This window comes from Nomascus leucogenys, chromosome 3 (assembly GCF_006542625.1).
Source record: "Nomascus leucogenys isolate Asia chromosome 3, Asia_NLE_v1, whole genome shotgun sequence".
Taxonomy (NCBI): domain Eukaryota; kingdom Metazoa; phylum Chordata; class Mammalia; order Primates; family Hylobatidae; genus Nomascus; species Nomascus leucogenys.
Window position 1 is genome coordinate 132,421,555 of NC_044383.1, and position 26,251 is coordinate 132,447,805.

At 36.9% G+C, this 26,251-nt stretch overlaps 1 protein-coding gene across 5 annotated transcripts in view; it reads left to right on the forward strand.

Moving 5' to 3' along the window:
* The window catches only part of GRM1 (glutamate metabotropic receptor 1), a 410,692-nt gene that overhangs the window by 346,917 nt on the left and 37,524 nt on the right, over positions 1 to 26,251 (forward strand). For all 5 annotated transcript variants that reach the window (XM_003255843.2, XM_030809805.1, XM_030809807.1 and 2 more), the window contains 2 exons: positions 12,881 to 13,007; positions 24,928 to 25,858. In XM_003255843.2, coding sequence (XP_003255891.1) covers positions 12,881 to 13,007; positions 24,928 to 25,858 — 1,058 coding nt within the window. The remainder of the gene's footprint in view (positions 1 to 12,880; positions 13,008 to 24,927; positions 25,859 to 26,251) is intronic.

Genomic DNA, 26,251 nt, shown 5'->3' on the forward strand with positions numbered 1-26,251 from the left:
CCACATCTTAGAGGAAAGGCTTTCAGTTTTCCCCCATTCAGTATGATACTATCTGTGGATCTGTAATACATGGCTTTTATGATGCTGAGATATGTTCCTTTTATCCCCAGTTTTGAGGAGTTTTATTATGAAGAGAAGTTGAATTTTACCAAATGCTGTTTATGCATCAATTTAAATAATCATATGGTTTTTATCCTTTATTCTGTTGATATGATGTATCACATTGATTAATTTGCATATATTGAACTATCCCTGCATCCCAGGGATAAATCCCTCTCGTTCATGATGAATGATCTTTTTAATGTGTTGTTGAATTCTGTTTGCTACTATTTTGTCAAGGATTTTTGCATCAATATTCATCAGAAATAATGGCCTGCAGTTATACTTTTTTGATGTATCTTTATCTGGTTGTGATATCAGGGTAATATTGGCCTTACAGAATGAGTTTGGAAGTATTTTCTCCTCCTCTATTTTTTGTTATAGTTTGAGTAGGATTGGTATTAGGTTTTCTTTAAATGCTTGGTAGAAATCAGCAGGGAAGCAAACAGGTCCCTGGCTTTTATTTACTGGGAGACCTTTTATTATGGCTTCAATCTTGTTACTTGTTATTGTTCTGTTAAGGCTTTGGATTTCTTCCTAGTTCAATCTTGGTAGATTGTGCGTATCCACAGATTTGTCTATTTCTTCTAGATTTTTAAAATTTATTGGCATATAGTTGTTCATAGTAGCCAGTAATCATCCTTTGAATTTCTGCAATATTAGTTGTAATGTCTCCTTTTTCATTTCTGATTTTTATTTATTTGGATCTTCTCTCTTTTTTTGTTAGTTTGACTAAAGTTTCTCAACTTTGTTAACTTTTCAAAAAACCAACTTTTTGTTTCGTTGATCTTTCATATTATGTTTTTTTTCTACTAATACTGGCTTTGGTTTTCTCTTGCTTTTCTAATTCTTTAAGATGCACTGTTAGATTGTTCATTTAAAGTTTTTTCTCTTTTTTGATGTAGGCACTTATAGCTATAAACTTCCCTCTTAATACTGCTTTTGCTATCCACACTATCCATAGGTTTGGTATGTTGTGTTTTTATTATAATTTGTTTCAATAAATTTTTCAATTTCATTGTTAATTTCTTTATTGACCCACTAGTCATTCAGGAGCATATTGTTTAATTTCCATGTAGTTTGTATAGTGTCCAGAATTCCTCTTGTTATTCATTTCTACTTTTATTCCATTGTGGTCAGAGAAGATCCTTGACATTATTTCAATTTTTTGAATGTATTAATACTTGTTTTGTGACATAATGTATGATCTATCCTTGATAATGACTTATTCTCAAGAAAGAGGAAGAGAGGAAGTGCTGAGAAAGAGGGTGTATTCTGCAGCTCTTAGATGAAATCTTCTGTAATTATCTATTAGATCCATTTGTTTTATAGTGCAGATTAAGTCTGTTTCTTTGTTGATTTTCTGACTGAAAGATCTGTCTAATGCTGAAAGTGGGTTGTTGAAATCTCCAGTCATTATTGTATTGGGGCCTATCTCTCTGTATAGCTCTAATAATATTTCCTTTATCTATCTAGGTGCTCCAGTAATTGATTCACATATGTATAAAATTGTTATATTCTCCAGTTGAATTGACCCCTTTATCATTATATAGTGACCTTCTTTGTCTCTTCTTACAGCTTTTGTATTAAAATCTATATTTTCTATATGCGCTTTTTTGGTCTCCATTGGCACGGATCATCTTTTGCCCTCCTTTTATTTTCAGTCTAACCATGTCTTTATAGGTGAAGTGTATTTTTGGTGGGCAGCAGCTTTTAGTCAGTCTATGTCTTTTGATTGGAGAATCTAGTCCATTTACATTCCATGTTGTTATTGATAATTATTGATAAATTATCCCTGCCATTTTGTTATTTGTTTTCTGGTAGTTTTATGGTCTTCCCTCCCTTCTCTCTTTCCTTCCTTCCTGTTTTCCTCTAGTGAAGGTAATTTTCTCCGGTGGCATGATTTAATTTCTTGCTTTTCATTTTTGTGTGTGTTTCCATTGTATGTTTTTTGTTTTGAGGTTACAATGAGGCTTGCAAATACTATCTTATAACCTATATTTTAACCCCATAACAACTTAACACTGTTTCAATAAACAAAAAAGAAAACTAGTAAAAATGATATGCCTTAACTTTGTATCCCTGCTTTTAAACATTTTGTTGTTTCTATATATATCTTATATATTGACTATGTCTTGAAAAGTTGTGGTAGTTATTACTTTTGATTGGTTCATTATTTAGTTTTTCTACTTAAGAGTAGTTTACATACCACAGTTACAGTGTTATAATATTCTTTTTATTCCATGTACTATTACCAGTGAATTTTGTACCTTGAGGTGATTATTTATTGTTCATTAATGTTCTTTTCTTTCTGATGGAAGTACTCCCTTAAGTATTTCTTGTAGGATGGGTCTGGTATTGATTAAATCCCTCAGCTTTTGTCTGGGAGTCTTTATTTCTCCTTTATGTGTCCTTCATGTATGAAGGATATTTTCATGAAATATACTATTCTATGGTAAAAATTTTCTTCCTTCAGCACTTTAAATATGTCATCCCACTGTCTCCTGGACTGTAAAGTTTCCACTGAGGAGTCAGCTGCCTGACATATTGGAGCTGCATTTTATGTTAATTGTTTCTTTTCTCTTGCTGATTTTAGAATCCTTTCTTCATCCTTTACCTAATACTATGATTATTAAGTGTCTTGAGGTAGTCTTCTTTGGGTTCAAACTGCTCAGAGTTCTATAACTGATATAGCTTGGCTGTGTCCCCACCCAAATCTCAAATTGTAACTCTCATAATTCCCACATGTCATGGGAGGGACCCAGTGGGAGGTAATTGAATTATGAGGGCAGGTCTTTCTGGTGCTGTTCTCGTGATGGTGAATAGGTCTCACAAGATATGATGGTTTTTTAAAGGGGAGTTCCCCTGCACATGCTCTCTCTCTCTTGCCTGCCACCATGCAAGACATGACTTTACCCCTCCTCTGCCTTCTACTTGGTTGTGAGGCCTTGGAGGTTGTGAGGCTTCCCCAGCCATGTTGCACTGGGAGTCCATTAAATCTTTTTCCTTTATAAATTACCCAGTCTTGGGTATGGTTTTATTAGCAGCATGAGAACAGATGAATACAGTAAATTGGTACTGGGAGTGGGGGACTGCTGTAAAGATATCTGAAAATGTGGAAGCAACTTTAGAACTGGGTAACAGGCAGAGATTGGAACAGTTTGGAGGGCTTAGAAGAAGATAGGAAAGTGTAGGTAAGTTTGGAACTTCCTAGAGACTTATTAAATGGCTTTGCCCAAAATGCTGATAGTGATGTGGACAATAAGGTCCAGGTCGAGGTGGTCTCAGATGGAGCTGAGGAACTTGTTAGAAATTGGAGTAAAAGTCACTTTTGCTATAAAAAGAGACTGGTGGCATTATGCCCCTGCCCCAGAGACCTATGGAACTTTGAATTTGAGAGAGACAACTTAGGGTATCTGGTGGAAGAAAGTTCTAAGCAGCAAAGCCTTCAAGATGTGAAAGAGGATAAAAGTTAGTAAAATTTGCAGCCTGATGATGCATTAGAAAAGAAAAACCCATTTTCTAAGGAGAAATTCAAGCTGGCTGCAGAAATTACATAAGTAACGAGTAGCCCAATGCTAATCACCAAGACTATGGGGAAAATGTCTACAGGGCATGTGAGATACCTTTAGGGCAGCCCCTCCCATCACAGGTCCAGAGGCCTAGGAGGAAAAAAATGGCTTCCTGGGTTAGTTCGGTGCTGTGCATCCCAGCCATGGCTAAAATGGGCCAATGTAGAGCTCAAGCCATTGCTTCAGAGGGTGCAAGCCCCAAGCCTTGGTGCCTTACACCTGGTGTTGGGTTTGTGGTTGCATGGAAGTTGGAAGTGTGTGTGCAGCCTAGGGATTTGGTGCCCTGCATCCCAGCTGTGGCTAAAATGGGCCAATGTAGAGCTCAAGCTGTTGCTTCAGAGGATGCAAGACCCAAGCCTTGGTGGCTTACACATGGTGTTGGGCTTGTGCGAGCATGGAAGAGTTGAGGAGTGGGAACCTCCGCCTAGATTTCAGAGGATACATGGAAATACCTGAATGTCCAGGCAGAGATGTGCTGCAGGGGTGAAACCCTCGTGGAGAACCTCTGCTAGGGAAGTGCAGAAGGGAAATGTGGGGTGTGAGACCCCATACAGAGTTTCCACTGGGGCACTGCCTAGTGGAGCTATAAGAAGAGGGCCACCATCCTCTGGACCCCAAATGGCAGATCCATTCCACTGACACTTGCACTGTGTGCCTGGAAAAGCTGCAGACACTCAACAGCAGCCTGTGAAAGCAGCCAGGAGTGGGGCTATATCTGATAAAGCCACAGGGGTGGAGCTGCCCAAGACCATGGGAAGCCACCTCTTGCATCAGCATGACCTGGATTGAGACATGGAGTCAAAGGAGATAATTTTGGAACTTTAAGGTTTTATGACTGCCATATTGGATTTCAGACTTGGATAGGGCCTGTAGCCCTTTTGCTTTGTCCAATTTCTCCCATTTGGAATAGATATTATTTACCCAATTCCTATACCCTCATTGTATCTAGCATTATGTCTAGGAAGTAACTAATTTGCTTTTGATTTTAGAGGCTCATAGATGGAAGAGACTTGCCTTGTCTCAGATGAGACTTTGGACTGTGAACTTTTGAGTTAATTCTGAAATTAGTTAAGACTTTGTGGGACTGTTGAGAAGGCATAATGTGTTTTGAAATGTGAAGACATGAGATTTGGGAGGGGCCAGGGAGGTAATTGAATCATGGGGGCCAATCTTTCCTGTGATGTTCTTGTGATAGTGAATAAGTGAATGGTTTATAAAGGTGAGTTTCCCTGCACATTCTGTCTCTTGCTTGCCTGCCACCATACAAGATTTGACTTTTTTACTCCTTTGTGTTCCATCATGATTGTGAGGTTTCCCCAGCCATGTGAAACTGTGAGTCAAATCTTTTTCCTTTATAAATTACCCAGTCTCAGGTATGTCTTTATTGGCAGCGTGAGAACAGACTCATACAATAATACCCTTCTTGTACTTGGATATTGATATCTTACTCTATATTTGGGAAGTTCTATGATACTACCTTTTAAAATATACTTTCTACCTCTATCTCTTTCTCTACCCATCTTTAAGGCCTATAATCCTTAGATTTGCCCTTTTGAGACTATTTTCTAGACTCTGTAGGTGCGCTTTATTGTTTTTTTTTCTTTTTTGTTTTGTCTCCTCTGATAGGTATTTTCAAATATCCTGTCTTTAAGCTCACTAATTCTTTTCTCTGCTTGATCCATTCTGCATTAAGACTCTGAAGTATTCTTCAGTATGCTAATTGCATTTTTCAGCACCAGAATTTCTGCTTGTTTCTTTTTAATTATTTCAATCTCTTTGTTAAATTTATCTGATAGAATGCTGAATTCCTTCTCTGTATTATCTTGAATTTCTTTGAGTTTCCTCAACATAGCTGCTTTGAAGTCTCTCTGAAAAGTCTCATATCTCTGTTTCTCCAAGATTGGTTCCTGGTGCCTTATTTAGTTAATTTAGTGAGGTCATGTTTTCCTGGATGGTGTTGATGCTAGTACATGTTCTTTGGTGCATGGACATTGAGGATTTAGGTATTTAATGTAGCCTTTACTGTCTGGGCTTATTTGTAACCATCCTTCTTGAGAAGGCTTTCCAGATATTTGAAAGAACTTGAGTGTTGTGATCCAAGCTGTATCTGCTTTAAGGGGCTCCCCAACCCTAGTAATGCTGTGGTTGTTGCAGACTCATAGAGGTACCACCTTGATGGTCTTGGACAAGATCCAGGATAAGTCTCTGGGTTACCAGAGACTCTTGTTCTCTTCCCTTACTTTCTCTCAAACATAAAGAGTGTCTCTCTCTCTCTTTCTCTCTCTGTTCTGAGCCACCTAAAGCTGTGAGTGGAGTGACACAAGTACCCCTGTAGCCACCACAGCTATGACTTTGCCAGGTCAAACCTTAAGTCAGCACAGTACTGGGTCTTTCTCAAGGCCTGCTGTAACCACTCCGTGCTACCTATGTCTGCTCAAGGCCCTGGGCTCTACAATCAGCAAGTAGCAAAGCCAGCCAGGTCTGTGTCTTGCCTTCAGGACAGCAAGGTCTCCCAGAGCCCTGTGTGGATTTGGAAGTTCCATCTGGGAGTCAAGGACTAGAGTCAAAAAACTTAGAAGTCTGCCTGGTGATTTATCATACTGCAGCTGAGCTGTCAAATCACAAGATGCAGTCCTTCACACTCTTTCCCCCTTTCCAAAGGGCACCCATCAGAGTGCCCTTTGGCATCTTTCCAAAGGTAGAGGAGACTCACCCCATAGTCACTGCCACCCCAGGCCATAAGGAGTACCGGCAGACTACCCCTGATGTTCCCTTAAGGCCCAAGGTCTCTGAAGTCAGCTTGTGGTAAATGCTGCCTGGCCTGGGACATACCCTTCAGGGCAGTGGGCTCCCCTCTGGCCCAAGGCAGATCCAGAAATGTAGTTCAAGAGACAAGCCATGGAATCAAGGAGCCAAGAGCCCATTTGGTACTCTATCCACTTGTGGCCATGCTGGTACTTAAGACAAAGTCCCCTTTTCTTTCCCCTCTGCTTCTCCCAAGTAGAAGGAGTTTTGCCTCATATCCACCACAGCTGTTAATCTGTTGAGTCTTACCTGAAGCCAGTCTCAGAATCTCACTCAAGGCCCTCAATGTAGTACCTGTGTATCACTGTTGGTTATACAGGGCCCAAGGCCATTTCAGTTAGCAGGTGATAAATGCTGCCAGGACTGTGTCGTTTCCTTCAAGGCAACAGGTTCGCTTCTGGCCCAGAATGTGTATAGAAGTGTCCTCTGGGAGCTAGGGCCTGGAACAGGGGCTTCACAGCTCTGATGGGTGCCCTATCTTGCTGTGGCTGAGCTGGTATCCTAGATGCAAGGCAAAGTCCTCCCCACTCTTTCCTCTGCTTTCCTCAAGTGGAAAGAAGAGGTCTCTTTTGGAGCTACTAGCTGTACAGCCTGGGGTTAGGGGAGGCGTGATGCCAGCACTCCCTTAGCTGCCCCAGCTGTTGTCCCAGTATGTTATGTGCCCCCACCAGTCCACTGTCTCTGGGCCTAGTTCACCCCTAGGACTCACCTAAAAGCTCCAATCCTTATAATCTAGACTGCCTTTCAAGTTTACTTGGAGACACAGTATCCTGTAGCCCTTGGTGGCAAGGTTTGCAGGCACTTAAGTTCAAACCCATGGAATCAGCGAGTCTCTTCTGGCTAGGGCTGGTTTAAATGCTCCTTCTGTGGGCAGGCATCAGGTGAGTTTGATCTGGTTTTCCCTTCTGTTCTAATAGGACAGCACTGAGTTCAGTGCCTCACAATTACTGTGTTTTCCCTCCCTCAGTACCTAGAGATGCTCTCTGCATCATGCTGCAGCATCTAGAGGGTGGAGAAAGGGTGGCGTCGGCAATTCAGGACTGTTTTTTCTAACTCTACAGTGCCTCTTTCATCAATATGAAGTTAAAACCAGATACTGAGTGTTCACTTGATTTTTGATTCTCTGTAGATATTTGTTGGTGTCCTTGGTGGGGGAGGCAGACAATCGGTAGAATTCTCTATTCCGCCATCTTGCTCCACCTAGAGGGCCAGAAACAGTTTACTCTCTCCTACAATTCTAATTAAAGTAGACCCAGTTCCTTTATTCTTTTTAGTCTTTCAGATGTTTCTCTTACATAGAAAATTTTCTCTTTTACCTTTTTTTAGTTACTTTTCCACTATTGTGTTCTCTTGATGCTGTTTGCTTTCTTTCATCCATTCTCTAAATAAAATTTTAATTTAAACAAATCCATTTCAGGTTGCCTCAGAAATGTAGTCACAAAGTGGACATTTAATTTCCTATGGTATAAATGTTTTAAGACATTCACAGTGTACGTAAAGTGGATCATAACATTGTGTGTAGCAGCAGATCACCTAGTCTCACTAACAAGCATAGAACCATGTACACAGGATTGTAAAAAGAATCAAAACAGGTAGGTCTTAGAAAGCCTTAGCCCTTCCAGGGAAGTTTCAGTGAAATGTCAAAACTTTTACTATGACTCAGAGTTGACATAAAAAGCATTTTAGTGTGACAAAAATTAAACACTTATTCACTTATTGAACGTATACATCATACAAAAGAAATATCAGTTACTATGACAAATATAAAAATAATTTTAAATTTGTCACTTTGGGGAAACTAGAACATATATAAGAGATAATAACCTAAGATTTTTTTTAAAAAAAACAACTTTTCTGAATGTAACATATCTCCCACACATTTGTAAATAATTAGAGGACAAATGCTAACCTGTGGTAATAAAATATCAACTATATTTTTGTTGATTAAGAGTTCCACATAAAATAATGTCTTGAAAGACTCACTGCTCTAAAATACTCACTGAAGCGTGTGACTTTTGTGTCTTATCTTGAAAGTAGTGACATGGAGGGTTTTATGTAGGAAAGATGACATTCTAAATAGAAGGTAATGTGCATTTAAGCATAGAGACTGCCCCTCCTTTTTTCACAGACATATGTAAGAAATTAATAACAGACAAAGTCAGGTACAGAAACAAAAACTAGGGGCCAAGTGAATGCCTGACTGAAGAACTTATATTTCACAGGTATTAAAAGAGGAAGCACTAAAGTTCTTTGAGTGACCTAATTATATTTTTGAAAAATATTCCATTCAGCAATCACTTATTGGCTGTGTGTTATTGGTATATTTCTGTGCCTTGATGACTATGCTGTGAAAACATTGAAAGGATGGCATAGTCCTTTCTTTGAGGAGCTACAGACTATTTGGATGATCTTGGCAACTATGTGCATCTTACTTTGGAGTGAGAAGAAATTAGAGGCATGGTATGTAAGTCCCTAGATATATACAATGGATGATACTATGGGGAGGGAGCATAATTTCAGTGTAAAGTAATACAGTCTGAGTCTAGAGGGGTGACTATGAAGATAGAAAGGATAAATTTCATCTTACAGATATTATATGGCAAAAGTACACATGCTTGATGCACTTGGTGCATAAAGAAGGAGGATTAAAAAAGTAACTCCATTTAAGCATCCCTATTTTTCATTCTGTATTAAAGATATAAGCTAATAACTTATTCATTAATGTATTCAGTCATTCAAAAGCTAATGTCAAACACCTTCCATGTGCTAGTTATTTGAGGAATCTACTTTCACCAGTCATCCTGCATAAGTAAATTTGTTTAGCATTATTGTCTCTTGAATTTGTCTAATTAGCAGTACTAATTTTACACAGAGAGAAAGATACAGCTGGTTGAAGTGACATACAGTAATTCATGATGGCTCTTATTGTACTGCTTATCCTAATTAAAATAAGACAGTAGCATTTATTTATTAATTCAATTTTTTTCTCATATCATTTAGAAAAGATATCTTTTATAATTTAAATTTATCATGCCTATTTTGAAGATAGGTGTGAATTTTTTCAGAAAAGACTTAATTTGACTCTACTTTCAAAAGTTATCTGAAAGTAAAAGTAGGAATAGAAAACCTTATATACTTGCTGAAAATATTCTGTCATTTAATCTTTTTATGTGATTCTAAAACAGTGGTATAAACGCCAACCTGATGTGCAGGAAGATAATTTTATTTTTATGAAGTCTAGAGTTTCTATCATTTTAAAGTATGGCAATAGTTAGAGTTTAGTTTCTGATTTTACATATGGGAATATTTGATCATTTTTATTGTGTTAGAGAGGAACTTCTGCTCCTAGAGATGAGGGATTAACAGAGTCCAGACTTAGCCTTCTGCCATAAGCAACTAGAAATCTTGATAAAATATACAAAACAACTGTGTTCAGACATTGGAAAACAGTACATGACCTTGAGCTCATGGAAGTGAAGGGAAACAGACAAGGTGAACCCTAAAATCACTCAGGCTTTCTGCATGGAGACAGAAAGACAGAAATAATTTCCTGATGGTTGTTCATTTGAGAGAGAAAACAAATGGAGCTTGGCCATCTTGCTAATTTAAGAAGACAGAATCAGAGTTTGGGAGGACCAAAACAGCTAGAATTTGTAGTGCAAAGTATGGAAGAAGATGGATCTATGCAAAAAAGGAGTCACAGAAATTAGCATAGGCATTCCCTTGAGTATTTGATTGAATACTAGTCTACATGTCAGCTGGCTGGAATTTTGAGTCCAGGTAAGGAACACTTAGTAGGGAGTTGGATTCCCAGAGCTGACATAGAGCCAGGAATTTTCCAACTTCCACCAGCCAGAGTAGAGATACCTTATCTGGAATTAAGTAAAAGCTCTTGGAAGATCATATCTTAACAATGAGGCTAAACTATTCCTCCAAAAGTGACTATTCTAGACTTGCTCTAATAGTTTGAAATCAAAGCTCAAAGGGAACAAACTGAGCTGTAAGTTGCTTAACTGCATGCTCAAACAAAGTCCAACGCTCATTTAAAAAAGGAAGAAAAATAAATCCACACTCTACACCTTAATGCACACAATGTCTTGCATCTGGCCAAAAATTTGCAGATTTGACCAGTGGCAAAATGTGTCACATTACCAGGAAGAAAACCAAGCAACAGAGACAGTTCCAGAAATTACATTGATGTTAAAATTAGCAGTCAAGGGTGTTAAAACACAAGGATAAATACGTGCTAAAAGATTTAAAAGAAGACATAAATATAAAAAGAAGAAAGATGACAATATAAAAAATAACATAATAGAAGTCATACAGCTGAAAAATAACATATCTAAGAAAAAACATTTTGATGGATTAGATTAACAGCACATTAATTGTTATAGAACTAAAGATCAGTGAACTGAAAAACATAGCAATAGGAAACAGGCAAATGAGGCACAAAGAGAAAAAATTAAAAGCTAAAATAAATGAGCAAACTCTCAGTTACTTGCAGAGTAATACCCAGGGGTAGATTATAAGTGCAACTGAAGCTCCAAAAGGATAGGAGAGTGAAGCAGGTCAGAAGAAAACCTGAAGAAATAGTGGCTGTAAAATTTTAAATGTAATGAAAATGTAAGCCCAAATCCAGAAAGCTCAACAAATCCTAAGCAGGATAAACACAAAGAAGTCATTACAATTAAGTTGCTAAAAACTAGTGATAAAAAATTAATATCCAAAATAAGAAAGGGCTGATACATTCAGAGGAACGAAATAACAATTATGGCAGGCTTCTAATCAGAAAGTATAGGTGAGACAAGAAAGAAGTAACGTCTTTAAAGCACTGAAAGCAAAATAATAATAATAATAATAATAATAATAATAATAATCTTTAACCTAGAATTCTATTCACTAGGACAATGGAATGACATAACATGCTGAAATAGAATATACATATACGGTCAACTTAAACTTCCATACCAAGTGAAAATGTTATTTTTGAAATACTAAGGTGAAATTAATACTTTTTCAAACAAATAGAAGCTGAGAGAGGTCATATTCTCAGGCTGGCATGGCTGTAAATGTTAAAGAAAGGTCTTCAGGAAGAAGAAAATTATACCAGGCCAAAATGTGGACCTAAACAAAGTAATTAAAAGAACCAGAAATGTAAATATATGGCTAAATATAAAATATAATGTCTTTGTTATTTTAAAGAACATATTTCAGGGATAATTGACTGTTTAAAGCAAAAATAATAATTCATTTGGGAAGGGTCTATGAAATAAATATGTGGAAGTAAAATGTATAAAACTATAACCCAAAGGTCGGGAGGGGAAAATGGAAGAATATTACTGTAGAGTTTTTACATTATACATAAAGTAGTATAATCTTATCTGAATGTACACTGTGATAAATTAGTGGTGCATATTGTCAACTTTAGAGCAACCATGAAACATAACAAAGAGGCCTAACTAGTAAGCCACTATGGAGATAAAATAGAATGCTAAAAAGAAGGCAAAAAACAAAGAACATATAGGACAGAAAAAAGAAAAATAAGAGATGATTGATTTATATTTAACCATACTGATTATTATGATAAATGTAAATGTACTAAACAATAAAAGGCAGAAGTTGCCAGACTAGAGATAAATGCAAGACCAAACTGTGTGCTGTCTACAAGATGCACACTTTAAATGCAATGTGTTTTTACGTTTATTTTTGTACTATGGAGTGTGAAAGTGTTTACCAAACAAACTGAAAATGGGGGAAAGTTTAAACTGCTAAGATATTAAGCAGCTCTCCAGTAATTTTGAACTAGTAATTTTGCTTCCAATACTTGTTATGATCTTTTGAATTCACTAGAGAAAGTCAGGCAGGGCAATACTTGATTCTTCTTTCTTAGCTGTCATTCTGTTTTTATGTATATATAGTTGCTCTTGAGTGAAATTGTCTAATAATTCAGTTTTTCATAATTACAACAAAAATGTATAATTACTTAGCTTTTATGAATTAATAAGGTTTTATTACAGACTTTTTTAGTAAAACGTTACTTGCTTTCTCAGAGAAGAAAAATGTATATTTTTCTTTTTTGAGAGTAATAAATATTAATATAAACAAGGATTAAATTAAACTGTTTCATTTTTAACTCTGCAAAAAAATGTAGTCAAATAACTCTATAAAATAAATTATTATTGAAAAACCTCCAAACCCAGCATGGAATGAATTGACAATTCCATTCAAACTCTAAGATAATCAAGTATATGCAAATTCACATTCTTAAGATTCCTCAGCATATAAGATTATTTTCATAGTTAGTCTTTTTTTCTTTATTCATAATCTGAAAACAAGTCCTCATCTGAAATAGAAGCTTTTCTGGGAAAACTATCTTTAAAATTCATGAAATATCTATGTTATAGGTTATACGGAAAGGAGAAGTGAGTTGCTGCTGGATTTGCACGGCCTGCAAAGAGAATGAATATGTGCAAGATGAGTTCACCTGCAAAGCCTGTGACTTGGGATGGTGGCCCAATGCAGATCTAACAGGTAGGAACTGCTTCACTTGGAAACCTTGTCCCTAACTATTTGCCTTTCCAATGTGTCCATCCCTCAAATGAGAATGATTAGCTCATGTCTTTTCAATGTTAGTTTACAATGCACACTTTTTAGTCCTCATGTCAAGGAGTATGCATAAACCTCATAAGTTTTCTATAATCTATATTGAAAAGAAAGTTCATGTAAATCTAAATAACAATGAATTGATGTGTGGTAGGCTATGCTATTATAGAGTCATTTTCTGTTTTTCTTTAAATTGTATTTGAAGATATTTCTGGCCACCTGAATTTATATTTGCAATCATTTCTTGAACATCTACTATGGATGAGGCACTACTGTAGGCCCTAAAAATAGAAAGGTAAATGTCCCAGCTTTTATTTTGCATAAAATCTATCAGGGAAGAAACATGGAAAAATATAATAAAACATAACATAATTATTAAAATAATCATCCCAGCTTTTATTTTGCTTAAAACCTGTCAGGGAAGAAACATGAAAAATATAATAAAACGTAATATAATTATTGAAATAATAGAGATATCTATAAAGTGCATAAAGTTTGTTAGGCAGGCAAGAAGATGAAAGGAATTTCAGGCCTAAAGTAGAACACGGGAAACATGAAAGTTTATGACACGTTTACAGAAAACCATAGAACAAGTATGTGGGGTTGGTAGGTAGGCACAATGGTCCAGTAGGGTAGTGGTCAGAAATGAGAATAGACAAGGACACTGATGGTATGGCAGAGTGCTTCTGTGTGACATTCTTCTACATGTTTGGACTTTGGCTTTAAGCACAGGAGAACCACTAAAGAATTTTAAAGTGGTGAATGATATTATGATATCCGCATTTCTGGTATGCTTCTTGTAGTGGTATACGAAGTTGTTGTATTGATGCAAGTGAATTACTTGAAAAGGCGTGGATTACGACAGCTACAGTAGGAATGGAAAGGAATAAATGAAACAGATGATTCACTAGTAAAACCAATGGAACTCAGAGGGATTGATTACATGAGTTTGTAAGTTTCCTAAGAGTGATGTTCATATAAATGAATTTTGTTTTTCACACACCTTGTTATGAGCTTACAGAGGAGAAATGATTCATAAAACTGCATAAATTTTAGGAGCCATAGAGCCTTTTTTTTATCTGAGTACATAGACACTTTGTCATCTAAATAATCTAGCCCCTTGTCTTATCATCTTAGAAAGAGGGAGCTGAGACCTAGAGTGGTGAAGTTGTATGGCCAAAGTCAGGAAAATAGTGAGAAGCGGAACCTAGTCCACTAATCCCTGACTCCATGCCTTTTTGGGTGCTGTTGAAAATCATCCGAAAATGTAATATTCTTGATGGTTGGACACTTTTTTAGTTGTTTCCAAGTAAGAATATGCAACTAAGAAATCTTGCAGTTTATTCAAAGTACATAAAAAATGACTAGGTAAGTAGAACTAGGTCACGTAACTAAAATTATGCTTACTAAGTGACAATACCTTGTAAAATGTTAATTTTGTTAGAAAAAAGTTAAACTGAGCAGCAGAAAGCTTTTGTATGTCACCTAGTACAAAGGTCCTTTTTAAAGATAAGAAAAGTAGATCAGAACATTTTTGAAGGTATGAACTGCATCTGACACATCTTTTTATTTGCCAGCTGAATTTCATGCCTAAAAATTACCCAGGAATTACCCACCTCCAGAGATTCCCCTTTGCTCATTCTGGAGTGGGACTCAGCAGATCCTGATGCAATTACTCCCTGTCCCACCCATTGAGAAACACCAATTCTCTGGCACATAGCCTGATGCCTTGAGCATAATAGCTACTTAATAAATGTTTGTCAATTGAGGGAATTAGGAAGAAGGGACTCACCCAGGGTCATCGAGGTCAATGCAGTTGGTTAATAGAAAAAACACAGTGAGAATTCAGGATTGTTTGTCACTGGATCTAATGAATGCTGTCACTCTGCCATGGTTGCATGCAATGGCCTGGCTTGGAAAAGTTTTTCCAACCTCATTTTGGACTCATGCCTTCCCTCCACTTACATTATTTCTCTTCAAATTTGTATACTCCTTCATAGTGTGTGCCTCCTGCCAGGCCTCTTTTTCTTGTATAAGTAGGTCTGCTTAGATGGCCATTGTGTTTGAGAGCTGGGTTTGACTGACAGTCATTCTGCTCATCTGTTTGACTGAGATCACAGCTGACTAGGAAGAAGCTCAAAGACAAAAGTGACCTCTTTCTCAGGTTAGTCTTGGAAGTCAGAAGTCTTGGCTTTGAGGTACAAACATTTTTCTCTTGTCTACATTTTTTTGGGCTTTCTCCAACTTCTCCTACTGCTCTATTTCATTTTCATTAGGGCTTATCTCACACATTAAAAAAATTTCTATCCTATTTTAAAACATTAAGATAAAAAAGCTTTTTAAAAAAAACCTGATATGATGTAATACTGGAACTCAAGGGCCTACCTTTTATTCCCTGGAGATGCTCTATTGTGGGATTATTGTATATTTTCTGTCCACTGCCAAATGCTCATTTCCGTTGATTAGGGATCTGTAACTTGGTAAAATATTTTTAAATTTTTCCTTGGTTAAAAATAGATGAATATTAATACAGTTACGTTTCTAACGATTTAATACACCATGATCTATCATATGCATAAAAGTCACTTTAACATTCAAATGAGTTGAGCCAGCAACTCCTCAGACCATGCCCTTAGCTAATACCCTAATAACAACAGGCATGCAGCTATGATTGGGTCATATATTGAGATGAATTTGCAAATCTTATCTTTAGGGTCTTTCACAATATAGATTCCTCATTCTAATTTATACTAATGTCTTAATGATCCATATTGATTCTGCATTTCTTTTGGTCTCATACAGGAAATCCCATTTACCACTTGCTTGGTGCCATGTCAAGCACAGAGCAAGGGCATGGTCTGTGCCAATGTGTTGTGGGTGTTACCATGGTAGCGGTAGTTGTGAAAGGAGAAAACTCATGAGAACAGAATACTAAAAATCAGTAGAATTACTCAAAAAAGTAAATGCATTGCCGTTAAGTAAGTGTTTGATTTATGGGTAATTTTTTTTTTACTAAATTTTAGTTAAAATGAGAAATCATTCTTCTTTGTAAAATAGTGTATTCTACTGAAGTAAAATATACTTTTTATTTTTAATAGTTGGTTAAAATATACTTAAAATCACTTTAAAAGTTAGCTACTTTTAATATATACTCCATACATTATAATATCAATGAATAAAAACAGGTTTACTGTGGTTTTTATTTCCATTAAAATGTGTTTTTTTGGGCTATGAAGAAATTAGTATATTTATTAGAGAAAGTGCTTTTTGAAGCTGTTAAAAAGTTTCTCATACTTTCTTCTTGTGAAATTGCACATTTTAATTCAGCACTTAAATTTCACACTTTATTTCTTGCGATACAAAAACAGGGATCTTTTCTGCCATGATATACAGCTTGACAGTAGTTTAACAATTTGTGGACCAATTATATGTAATCCAATGCTACTAATTTATTTGTAAAAATAAAATAAGAATATTGCTCAAAAAGACAGACTATGCTACATTTTCTCATAAAAAAACAGAAAATGCTGTATAAACATTAACTAATTTTAACAACTTTTTTTCCATCCCAACAGTTGTTGTAACCTCTTACACTAGTATCTACTAATTTATTTCATTCTGTAATAAACACTACCACCTGTTTTGTGCCAGGTACTTTTTAAAGACTGGGAATATACAGGTGAATTAAGCAAAGTCTATATCCTAAGGGAGGAGCTTCATATGAAACTAGCCATGTAAACAGCCAACTATAAGTCCTACAATAGAGGTATGTGTAAAATGTCAGATAAATATGGAGCGGCTGTTTTTCCCTGGGAAGAAAAAAGCCTTTGCAGAAGAAGGGACATTTGATCTGAGCACTGAATTACGAACAGAATTTCACCTGGTAGAAATTCATTGAATTATAATAGAATTACTATTCATATTAATTTTAAAACAATCAGGGAAGCATTTTGATGAAGATTTATATGATCATGATGTAGTATTACAAATGTTATGAATTACCTCAAGACACTTTGCATAGAATTTTATTTCTTAATTCATGTTAAATTTGACTTGACCTAATTGGAAAAAGTCTGATAGTAAATTTCATCCTCCTCCAATACATCTGGATCTTATAAGCACCCTAACATTTGATTCAAAAATTAGAAGTAGCTACCAGTCCTCAGATCAGAGTTATTGCGACCTTTCTTTGATTTTGTTCAGTAATTTGTAGTTGGCTTGAAGGAAACTGACTTGTCTGATAGCTCTGAGTTCTCTGTAATAACCCTAACCATAAACACTTGCCAGGACCTCAAGTTCTCAGGGTTCAGATATGGAAAGCACAACTCTCACAAAGTTCCCCTTTTGAGTTCTGGGGTCAGGTGGACACTACTCACCACTGGTTGAAGGTAGTCTCCCCTCTTTCTAGCCTTGGGATAGCCAAACACACCTGGAGGTTGGATAACTGTCTTTTAAAAACTTCAAAACAGGACCTCGAAGAAAACCACATAACATGACATTACATAATTGGACAAAATTGACATTATAGCTAATTCCCTCAAGATGACAAAGCTAATGTTTCTCAAATTTAGGATAAACTTAAATTTATCCTAAATAAAAAATAAAGAAAATAAAAAAAGGAAAAAGAATCTAAAACTTTTAAGAAACTTACTCAAAATATAAATTATTAGTCCCAGTCTTCAAGGGATTCTGTTTTGGATGGTTCCAGATTGGCACTGAAGAGTCTGGTTTCCATATATGAAAAAGAATCTAGGATCTTCACAAGAGATAAAGCGGTCATAGTAGAGATGGAAGTATGTTTCTGGGTGTCATGACAAACTGCTACTGTTACAACATGAGAGTACTTATATCCCCTCTAGCATAACAACATTGTTCTTCATTTGTATCTGATGTACTGTAGAGGACAAAGTTATTTTATAGCTAGATTTGGACAACTTTATGATTATCCCTGGAGAGGCCTTAGTATCTATCTTTGACTATTGTCCTCATTAGGGGAACGTGGATTTATGATATGCAGTTTAAAGTTTAAAATGTGTTTGGTGGCAACCAAATCCAGTTTGCTCACTGATGGATTTCACCTGAAATCACCAATTAGCTTGACTTGGCTACATGACTTGGGGGTGATAAAAAGACTCCACTGAAACTTCTGCCCTAGCTAACCCAAAGCCAATATTGACGGTAGAGATCCTGGTAGTCCAGTCCACAGGTAAAGTCTATCCATGTGTGAATAAGAACCTAGACAGCATGCACCTGGTTATCTCTTGGTCCCTTGGTGCTGACATGCACTGTCTTTCTCGCACTGTATTAGACCTTTCAACTTTAAATAAAATTGTTACATGAGTGTCTTCTACAAGTCTTCTGAATCTTTTCAAATATCTAAACTCATGCAATCTTTGCATATGCAGAGTATTGTTATTGGAAAAGTTAGCATAACATACCTTTATATTATTTCTTTTTTAAAATTATACTTTAAGTTCTTGGATACGTGTGCAGAATGTGCGGGTTTGTTACATAGGTATACATGTGCCATGGTGGTTTGCTGCACCCATCAACCCGTCATCTACATTAGGTATTTCTCCTAATGCTATCCCTCCCTTTGCCCCACACCCCCCGACAGTACCTGGCGTATGATGTTCCCCTCACTATCCCATATGTTCTCATTGTTCAACTCTCACTTATGAGTGAGAACATGCAGTGTTTGGTTTTCTGCTCCTGTGTTAGTTTGCCGAGAATGATGGTTTCCAGCTTCATCCATGTCCCTGAAAAGGACATTAACTCATTCTTTTTGTATGGCTGCATAGTATTCCATGGTGTATATGTGCCACATTTTCTTTATCTAGTCTATCATTGATGGGCATTTGGGTTGGTTCCAATTTTTTGCTATTGTGAATAGTGCTGTGATACATACCTGTGCATGTATCTTTATAGTAGAATGATTGGTAACCCTCTGAGTATATACCCAGTAATAGGATTGCTGGGTCAAATGGTATTTCTGGTTCTAGATCCTTGAGGAATCACCACACTGTCTTCTACAATGGTTGAACTAATTTACACTCCCACCAACAGTGTAAAAGTGTTCCTATTTCTCCATATCCTCTCCAGCATCTGTTGTTTCCTGACTTTTTAATGATCACCATTCTAACTGGGATGAGATGGTGTCTCATTGTGCTTTTGATTTGCATTTCTTTAATGGCCAGTGATGATGAGCTTTTTTTCATGTTTGTTGGCCACATAAATGTCTTCTTTTGAGAAGTGTCTGTTCATATCCTTTGACCAGTTTTTGATGCAGTTGTTTTTTTTCTTGTAAATTTGTTCAAGTTCCTTGTAGATTCAGGATATTAGCCCTTTGTCAGATGGATAGATTGCAAAAATTTTCTCACATCCTATAGGTTGCCTGTTCACTCTGATGATAGTTTCTTTTGTTGTGCAGAAGCTCTTTAGTTTAATTAGATCCCATTTGTCAATTTTGGCTTTTGTTGCAATTGCTTTTGGTGTTTTAGACATAAAACCACTACTCAAGGAAATAAAAGAGGACACAAACAAATGGAAAAACATTCCATGCTCATAGATAGGAAGCATCAATATCGTGAAAATGGCCATACTGCCCAAAGTAATTTATAGATTCAATGCTATTCCCATCAAGCTACCATTGACTTTCTTCACAGAATTAGAAAAAAACTACTTTAAATTTCATATGGAACCAAAAAAGAGCCTGTATAGCCAAGACAATCCCAAGCACAAGGAACAAAGCTGGAGGCATCACCATACCTGACTTCAAACTATACCACAAGGCTACAGTAACCAAAACAACTTGGTACTGGTATCAAAACAGATATATAGACCAATGGAACAGAACAGAGGCCTCAGAAATAACACACACATCTACAGCCATCTCATCTTTGACAAACCTGACAAAAGCAAGCAATGGGGAAAGGATTCTCTATTTAATAAACGGTGCTGGGAAAACTGGCTAGCCATATGCAGAAAACTGAAACTGGACCTCTTCCTTACACCTTATACAAAAATTAACTCAAGATGGATTAAAGATTTAAATGTAAGACCTAAATCCATAAAATCTCTAGAAGAAAACCTAGGCAATACCACTCAAGACATAGGCATGGGCAAAGACCTTTATATTATTTCTCAAATGATGTCCACCAACAGTAGCTTAATATAACTAAATTATTGAGTTAGTATGATGATTGTCTCTAGTAATATCTAGGCTCAGATAAATTCCTCTTAGTAGTAAGAGAAATAGCAAAGATGAACTCAGATTTTTATAGCTTTAAATCAGTAAGGAAAGAAGTATGAATAAGCAAGAATATACAAAGGAGAGTATGATATATACAAGAATTTCATAATGGTGATCTTGCACAGAAGATAATTATATGGTTATTAGCATGCTCCAAGGTCTTTGGGTCAGCAGTTAACTTCCATGCCCTTTCTGCTTCTGGAGGCTTTTGCAGAACTTCAGTTGAAAATTACTAATGGGTATAATCATCAATGTATCAAGGTTCCCTTTCATTTTTCTAGAGGGTTGGGAATGATGAGGTCATGAATAAACATTCCAGTGAAAATGTCCTCATATCACTGGATTTATAAATTAGAATATTTCGGCTAAGAAATAAAAATCTAATTGTATTTTAGCCATTGTGAGAATTGGGGCTTTTCAACAGGGGAATGCTTAAACAGAATCATAAAATAAGCACACTATTTGAACTAGTACCTAGTAATAAATCATAGAAAGGGACAACCGTATATAATCCATCTGGAGATTCTCAAAGGTTTCTTTTGCAATTTTATCAATGTCCCATACATTTTTTTCCAAATTAATTTAATTACAAATGAAGCATGAGCTGGACACATCTTCTGCTATCCTGAAAATGTCTTTCCGTTGCTGTTTAATTGGCCAACTTGTCCTTCCAGAATAAGTTGCCTCGTTTTTCATGAGATGTACTGAGTTTTCACAAATATTCTTCAAATGAAACTTCTGCTTGAGATATCTACAGATTTTCTTCCATAGGCTCCCAAACCATAGAGAAGAGAGACCTTTTAGTTGGTTTACTGAAAGATCCATAATTATGTTGATTTGGGTTATTTACTTTTTAACTCTATCTGGAAATGTCAAGCCACATATTAGATATTTTCTAAATTTATAATTTTACATTTTAACTGTTTTTTCCTCATTTGATTCAAGTAATTCAGGAGGTCTAAGCCTACTTACAGAGGGAGAGAATATGGTCCTTTTTATGTTAGTTGTTGAGTCTATTTCAGAACTATTTGAAAGTTTCCTAAAGTTTTTTCTTCATCTTTATTTAGTTTACAACTTTGAATATTTATTGAAAGAAAAGCTTCTGAAAGTGCCTTATGCAATGCCTTTTCTATTTTTCTTTTTTAAATGTTACACCACTGGATTACTTTAATCTTCTCTTTTCTACTCTTGCATTTAAACATTTTTCTCCATCAAAGGCTAACAATTAATTGAATTAATTGGTACATACTTGTAGTATGGACAATAAGTATCTAATAAAATTTCCAAATTCTATAGCAAACACTATGTTCTGTATTCATGAAGTTTAGGAAAATTATTAACTATAGGTCTTAATTTGGCTTTATACCAGTTTCTTTAATTCAACTTCTATAGATCTGACTTATGTTCTAGAAAGTTTGAAATGTTGTACTATTTTCTAGTAAAAACTCTGATGACAGAGTAGTTCATTTAGAGAGTCAGGTAAAGTTGCATAGAAAAAGAATGAAATGAAAAGAAGGTAGCATTCAGAAGGTTACCAAAGCCTTGACAAAAATCATCTTTGAATTGGAAAATTTGTTTGCAGGACGACAGCTAAAGAAACTGACAATTGACTGTGGTATTTTATCTCCTAATTTGTCTAGAGCTCCTTTTAAATATTTTAATTTATTGATTTCATCATATCAAAACTTCCCATATGGCCATTGTTATATTAAATATCTATTTTCCTACCTATCCATCTATGTATCTATGTATCTATGTATCTATCTATCTATCTATCTATCATCTATGTTCATCTGTCTTGCCTGTATTGGGAAAACAAAAAAAATTAGGATTAATGTGTGACTTTATATAGGAAGAATAAGTTCTTCCAGAAAAAGGTTTGTATTTAGACAGAGACAAATTCCTGATACACAAGGAAGAGAGGCCACTAAGTTCTGTCAAAAGTGTGTGCTTGCTAATGGTGTCTTAGATTCCCAAAGCAAACAGAGTGTAGGAAGGCAACACACAATCACTAAAATAAAGTGATCTTTCATAAGTTGACAACACGGGAAGTATTCTTGTGAAGGTTTTCTAAGAAACCTAAGGCTGAGTGACCTACTACTTTTGGCAAATTGGTTATCAATTTAAAGGATCTCCAAACATTAGCACTCAGGGCCAGCTTGGATTGGACACTTCTTAGGCTTACATGTTCCTCTAATGTTTATGAACTATCCCTTATATAGTCAACAAAAAAAGATGATTCAAAACAAAACAAACACACAAACAAAACAGAAAAATATGGTTCAAAACAAAACAAACACACAAACAAAAAAGACCCATAAAATAAGACTTTGTATATGTATGTAAATAACAGCAAAAGCAAAGAAATAGCAAGGGAATAAACAGATATGGAAAAAAATATTTATCAAATTGTGTATCTCTAAAGTGAACTATTTGTTGACATAATAAAAAGCTTATGTCTAATTGCCAAATGGTGCATTTCAAAACCAAAGGTTATATGACTTAATATATGAAGATACAGGTGAAATTACCCTACACAAAGACGTAAGTTTAATTGCCTTCTATGTAAAGACCTACATGATTACAAATCCTAGGACAACTACATAAATTCAGCAACAAGAGCTCAGTAAAATTAGCCAGAGTGAGAAAATTGTTGACAATGACCCTCATGCTAGTACATGGGAAGGACAGAATGTGGGCATGAGGGGGTCCAGTGAGTGACCCTGTTGATCAGAGCATCTCCTGGAATGTTACCAAATAAGGGGTCTTCAAAATTATCTTGGTGAAGCCTCTAGAAATATGAAACATGGTGAGACTAAATACATAAAATTTTTTTTAAAAAGCATAAAAGCTGGCTGGGTGTGGTGGCTCATGCCTGTAGTCCCAGCACTTTGGGAGGCCGAGGCAGGCTGATCACGATGTCAGGAGATCGAGAACATCCTGACTGACACAGTGAAACCCCGTCTCTAGTAAAAATACAAAACATTAGCCGGGCGTGGTGGCGGGCGCCTGTAGTCCCAGCTACTCCCGAGGCTGAGGCAGGAGAATGGCGTGAACCCGGGAGGCGGAGCTTGCAGTGAGCCAAGATCGCGCCACTGCACTCCAGCCTGGGCGACAGAGCGAGACTCCGTCTCAAAAAAAAAAAAAAATACAAAAAATTAGCCAGGCATGGTGGCGGGTGCCTGTAGTCCAAGCTCCTTGGGAGACTGAGGCAGGAGAATGGCGTGAATCCAGGAGGCAGAGCTTACAGTGAGCTGAGATTGCGCCACTGCACTCCAGCCTGGGCTACAGAGTGAGATCCCGTCTCGAAAAAAAAAAAAAAAAAAAAAAGGGCAAAGGCTAAACAAATTGCTTACTATAGTAAGGGATAGTTATGCTAGGCAGATACATTTTCTGTGAGCAGAAGACTGTTCATTTTATATGGAGTTTTTAGAAAGTGTGGAGTTTAGGGATTGAAAACCTTGCAGCCTCTGAGAGCTGGTTGACATCACCTGTAGCAATATGATTACTCATATGAGACTGTTGATTAGTTGGCACTCATTTATTGAAGTGATTCTGATCCTGCCTGAGTGATTATCAGAAGTAAGGGCTGACAGTGCTTGCTTGGCATCCAAACACATGTTCACTGAGGCAAGTTGTTGATTGACTGACAGGTTTTGCACTGGTTCTGGTGGTTCCTTGTTGCCATGGCTACAGAACAATGAGTCTTTTCCTAAATTTATGGAAATGACTTTATTCTCACAATTTGGGAAATATTGGCCCAGACCAAATATTTTGTGATTACAAAATTCTGTGAAGGGGTTGTCCCAGAGCCTGACAAATTTTTCTCTCACTCTGAAATACAAAATACATTTTATTCTCCATCTAGAAGGAAAAGATAAGCCAGGAATTTAGGAACAAATTCTAGTCTTTCCTTTCAAGAGATGGGTTAGGGGAGATTTCATTCTTCCTGGATATGTCCACTAGAGGTTACTAACTCAAAGGCCCTCACGTTTCAGATACAGATCATTCATGATTCATGAGTAGCGGAGTGAGATTTAAGGTATAATATAGAGTTCTGCAGTAAACAGGAGAACGCAGATTCTTCTAAAGAAGTCGATGAAATTTACATTGAAAACACTCTGCTGGCCAAAAACGACTTGTCTATGAGCTAGACTTGCCTACAGACAATGGCTGCATCAAAAGAAAAGTTTTGTTAGTTTATTTCTTAATAATTTATTCTATCCCATTATCACCATTTAACCCTCACTGGAAATAAAGTTTTATTTGGGTGTTTTCTTTTTCTGAACATGTAGAACCAAGTCCCATGCATAGAATGGCATCTATTTATAATGCTGATGTTGGAAGAAAAGATCATTTTTATAGGTTCAAGTATGTCACATTAGGCTTGTAATAAGATTATGTTTGGGGACATAATTGTCCAGGTAAGACAATGATGTATCTTTACTTGTGTAATACTGTGCATTTTTAAAAAAGCATTAAATGTTATAAATCATGAAGGATGCAAAGATGACTGTGTCTCTGGTAATTAATAGGCATGTTGTTATTCCTAGCAGAAACCTTGGATTCATGCTAAAATGATTTTTCTCATCACAGGCTGTGAGCCCATTCCTGTGCGCTATCTTGAGTGGAGCAACATTGAATCCATCATAGCCATCGCCTTTTCATGCCTGGGAATCCTCGTTACCTTGTTTGTCACCCTAATCTTTGTACTGTACCGGGACACACCAGTGGTCAAATCCTCCAGTCGGGAGCTCTGCTACATCATCCTAGCTGGCATCTTCCTTGGTTATGTGTGCCCATTCACTCTCATTGCCAAACCTACTACCACTTCCTGCTACCTCCAGCGCCTCTTGGTTGGCCTCTCCTCTGCGATGTGCTACTCTGCTTTAGTGACTAAAACCAATCGCATTGCACGCATCCTGGCTGGCAGCAAGAAGAAGATCTGCACCCGGAAGCCCAGGTTCATGAGTGCCTGGGCTCAGGTGATCATTGCCTCAATTTTGATTAGTGTGCAACTAACCCTGGTGGTAACCCTGATCATCATGGAACCCCCTATGCCCATTCTGTCCTACCCAAGTATCAAGGAAGTCTACCTTATCTGCAATACCAGCAACCTGGGTGTGGTGGCCCCTTTGGGCTACAATGGACTCCTCATCATGAGCTGTACCTACTATGCCTTCAAGACCCGCAACGTGCCCGCCAACTTCAATGAGGCCAAATATATCGCCTTCACCATGTACACCACCTGTATCATCTGGCTAGCTTTTGTGCCCATTTACTTTGGGAGCAACTACAAGATCATCACAACTTGCTTTGCAGTGAGTCTCAGTGTAACAGTGGCTCTGGGGTGCATGTTCACTCCCAAGATGTACATCATTATTGCCAAGCCTGAGAGGAATGTCCGCAGTGCCTTCACCACCTCTGATGTTGTCCGCATGCATGTTGGCGATGGCAAGCTGCCCTGCCGCTCCAACACTTTCCTCAACATCTTCCGAAGAAAGAAGGCAGGGGCAGGGAATGCCAAGTGAGTTATCTGACCTGGGTTTGTCTCTCTTCTCTCTTCCTTTCTGTCTCTCTCTCTCTCTCTCTCACATATCTTCTTCTAGTTTTCTGAGTTGTCTCTTCTATTTCCCCAATGTCTTTCTCTTTCTTTCTTAATCTTTTCTCCCTTTCTTAAATCTCACATTCTGTTGCAGTAAGAATGCAGAACTGAGGCTCCTCCCGGTTTTCATTTCTTTGAAAGAAAAGGAGCAGGAAACAATCCTTATTCTTGCCTAGAAGCGGAAGCTTCGGTTCTGCCAGTAACTTTACCGTTTCACATGGGTCCTCCTTCTATGGAGCATCGTTGTGCCCCTGGGGACTGGGTCGGAGAGGCAAGCACTAATTATAATGTCTAGTTCTGACCGTGGTGAAGGTA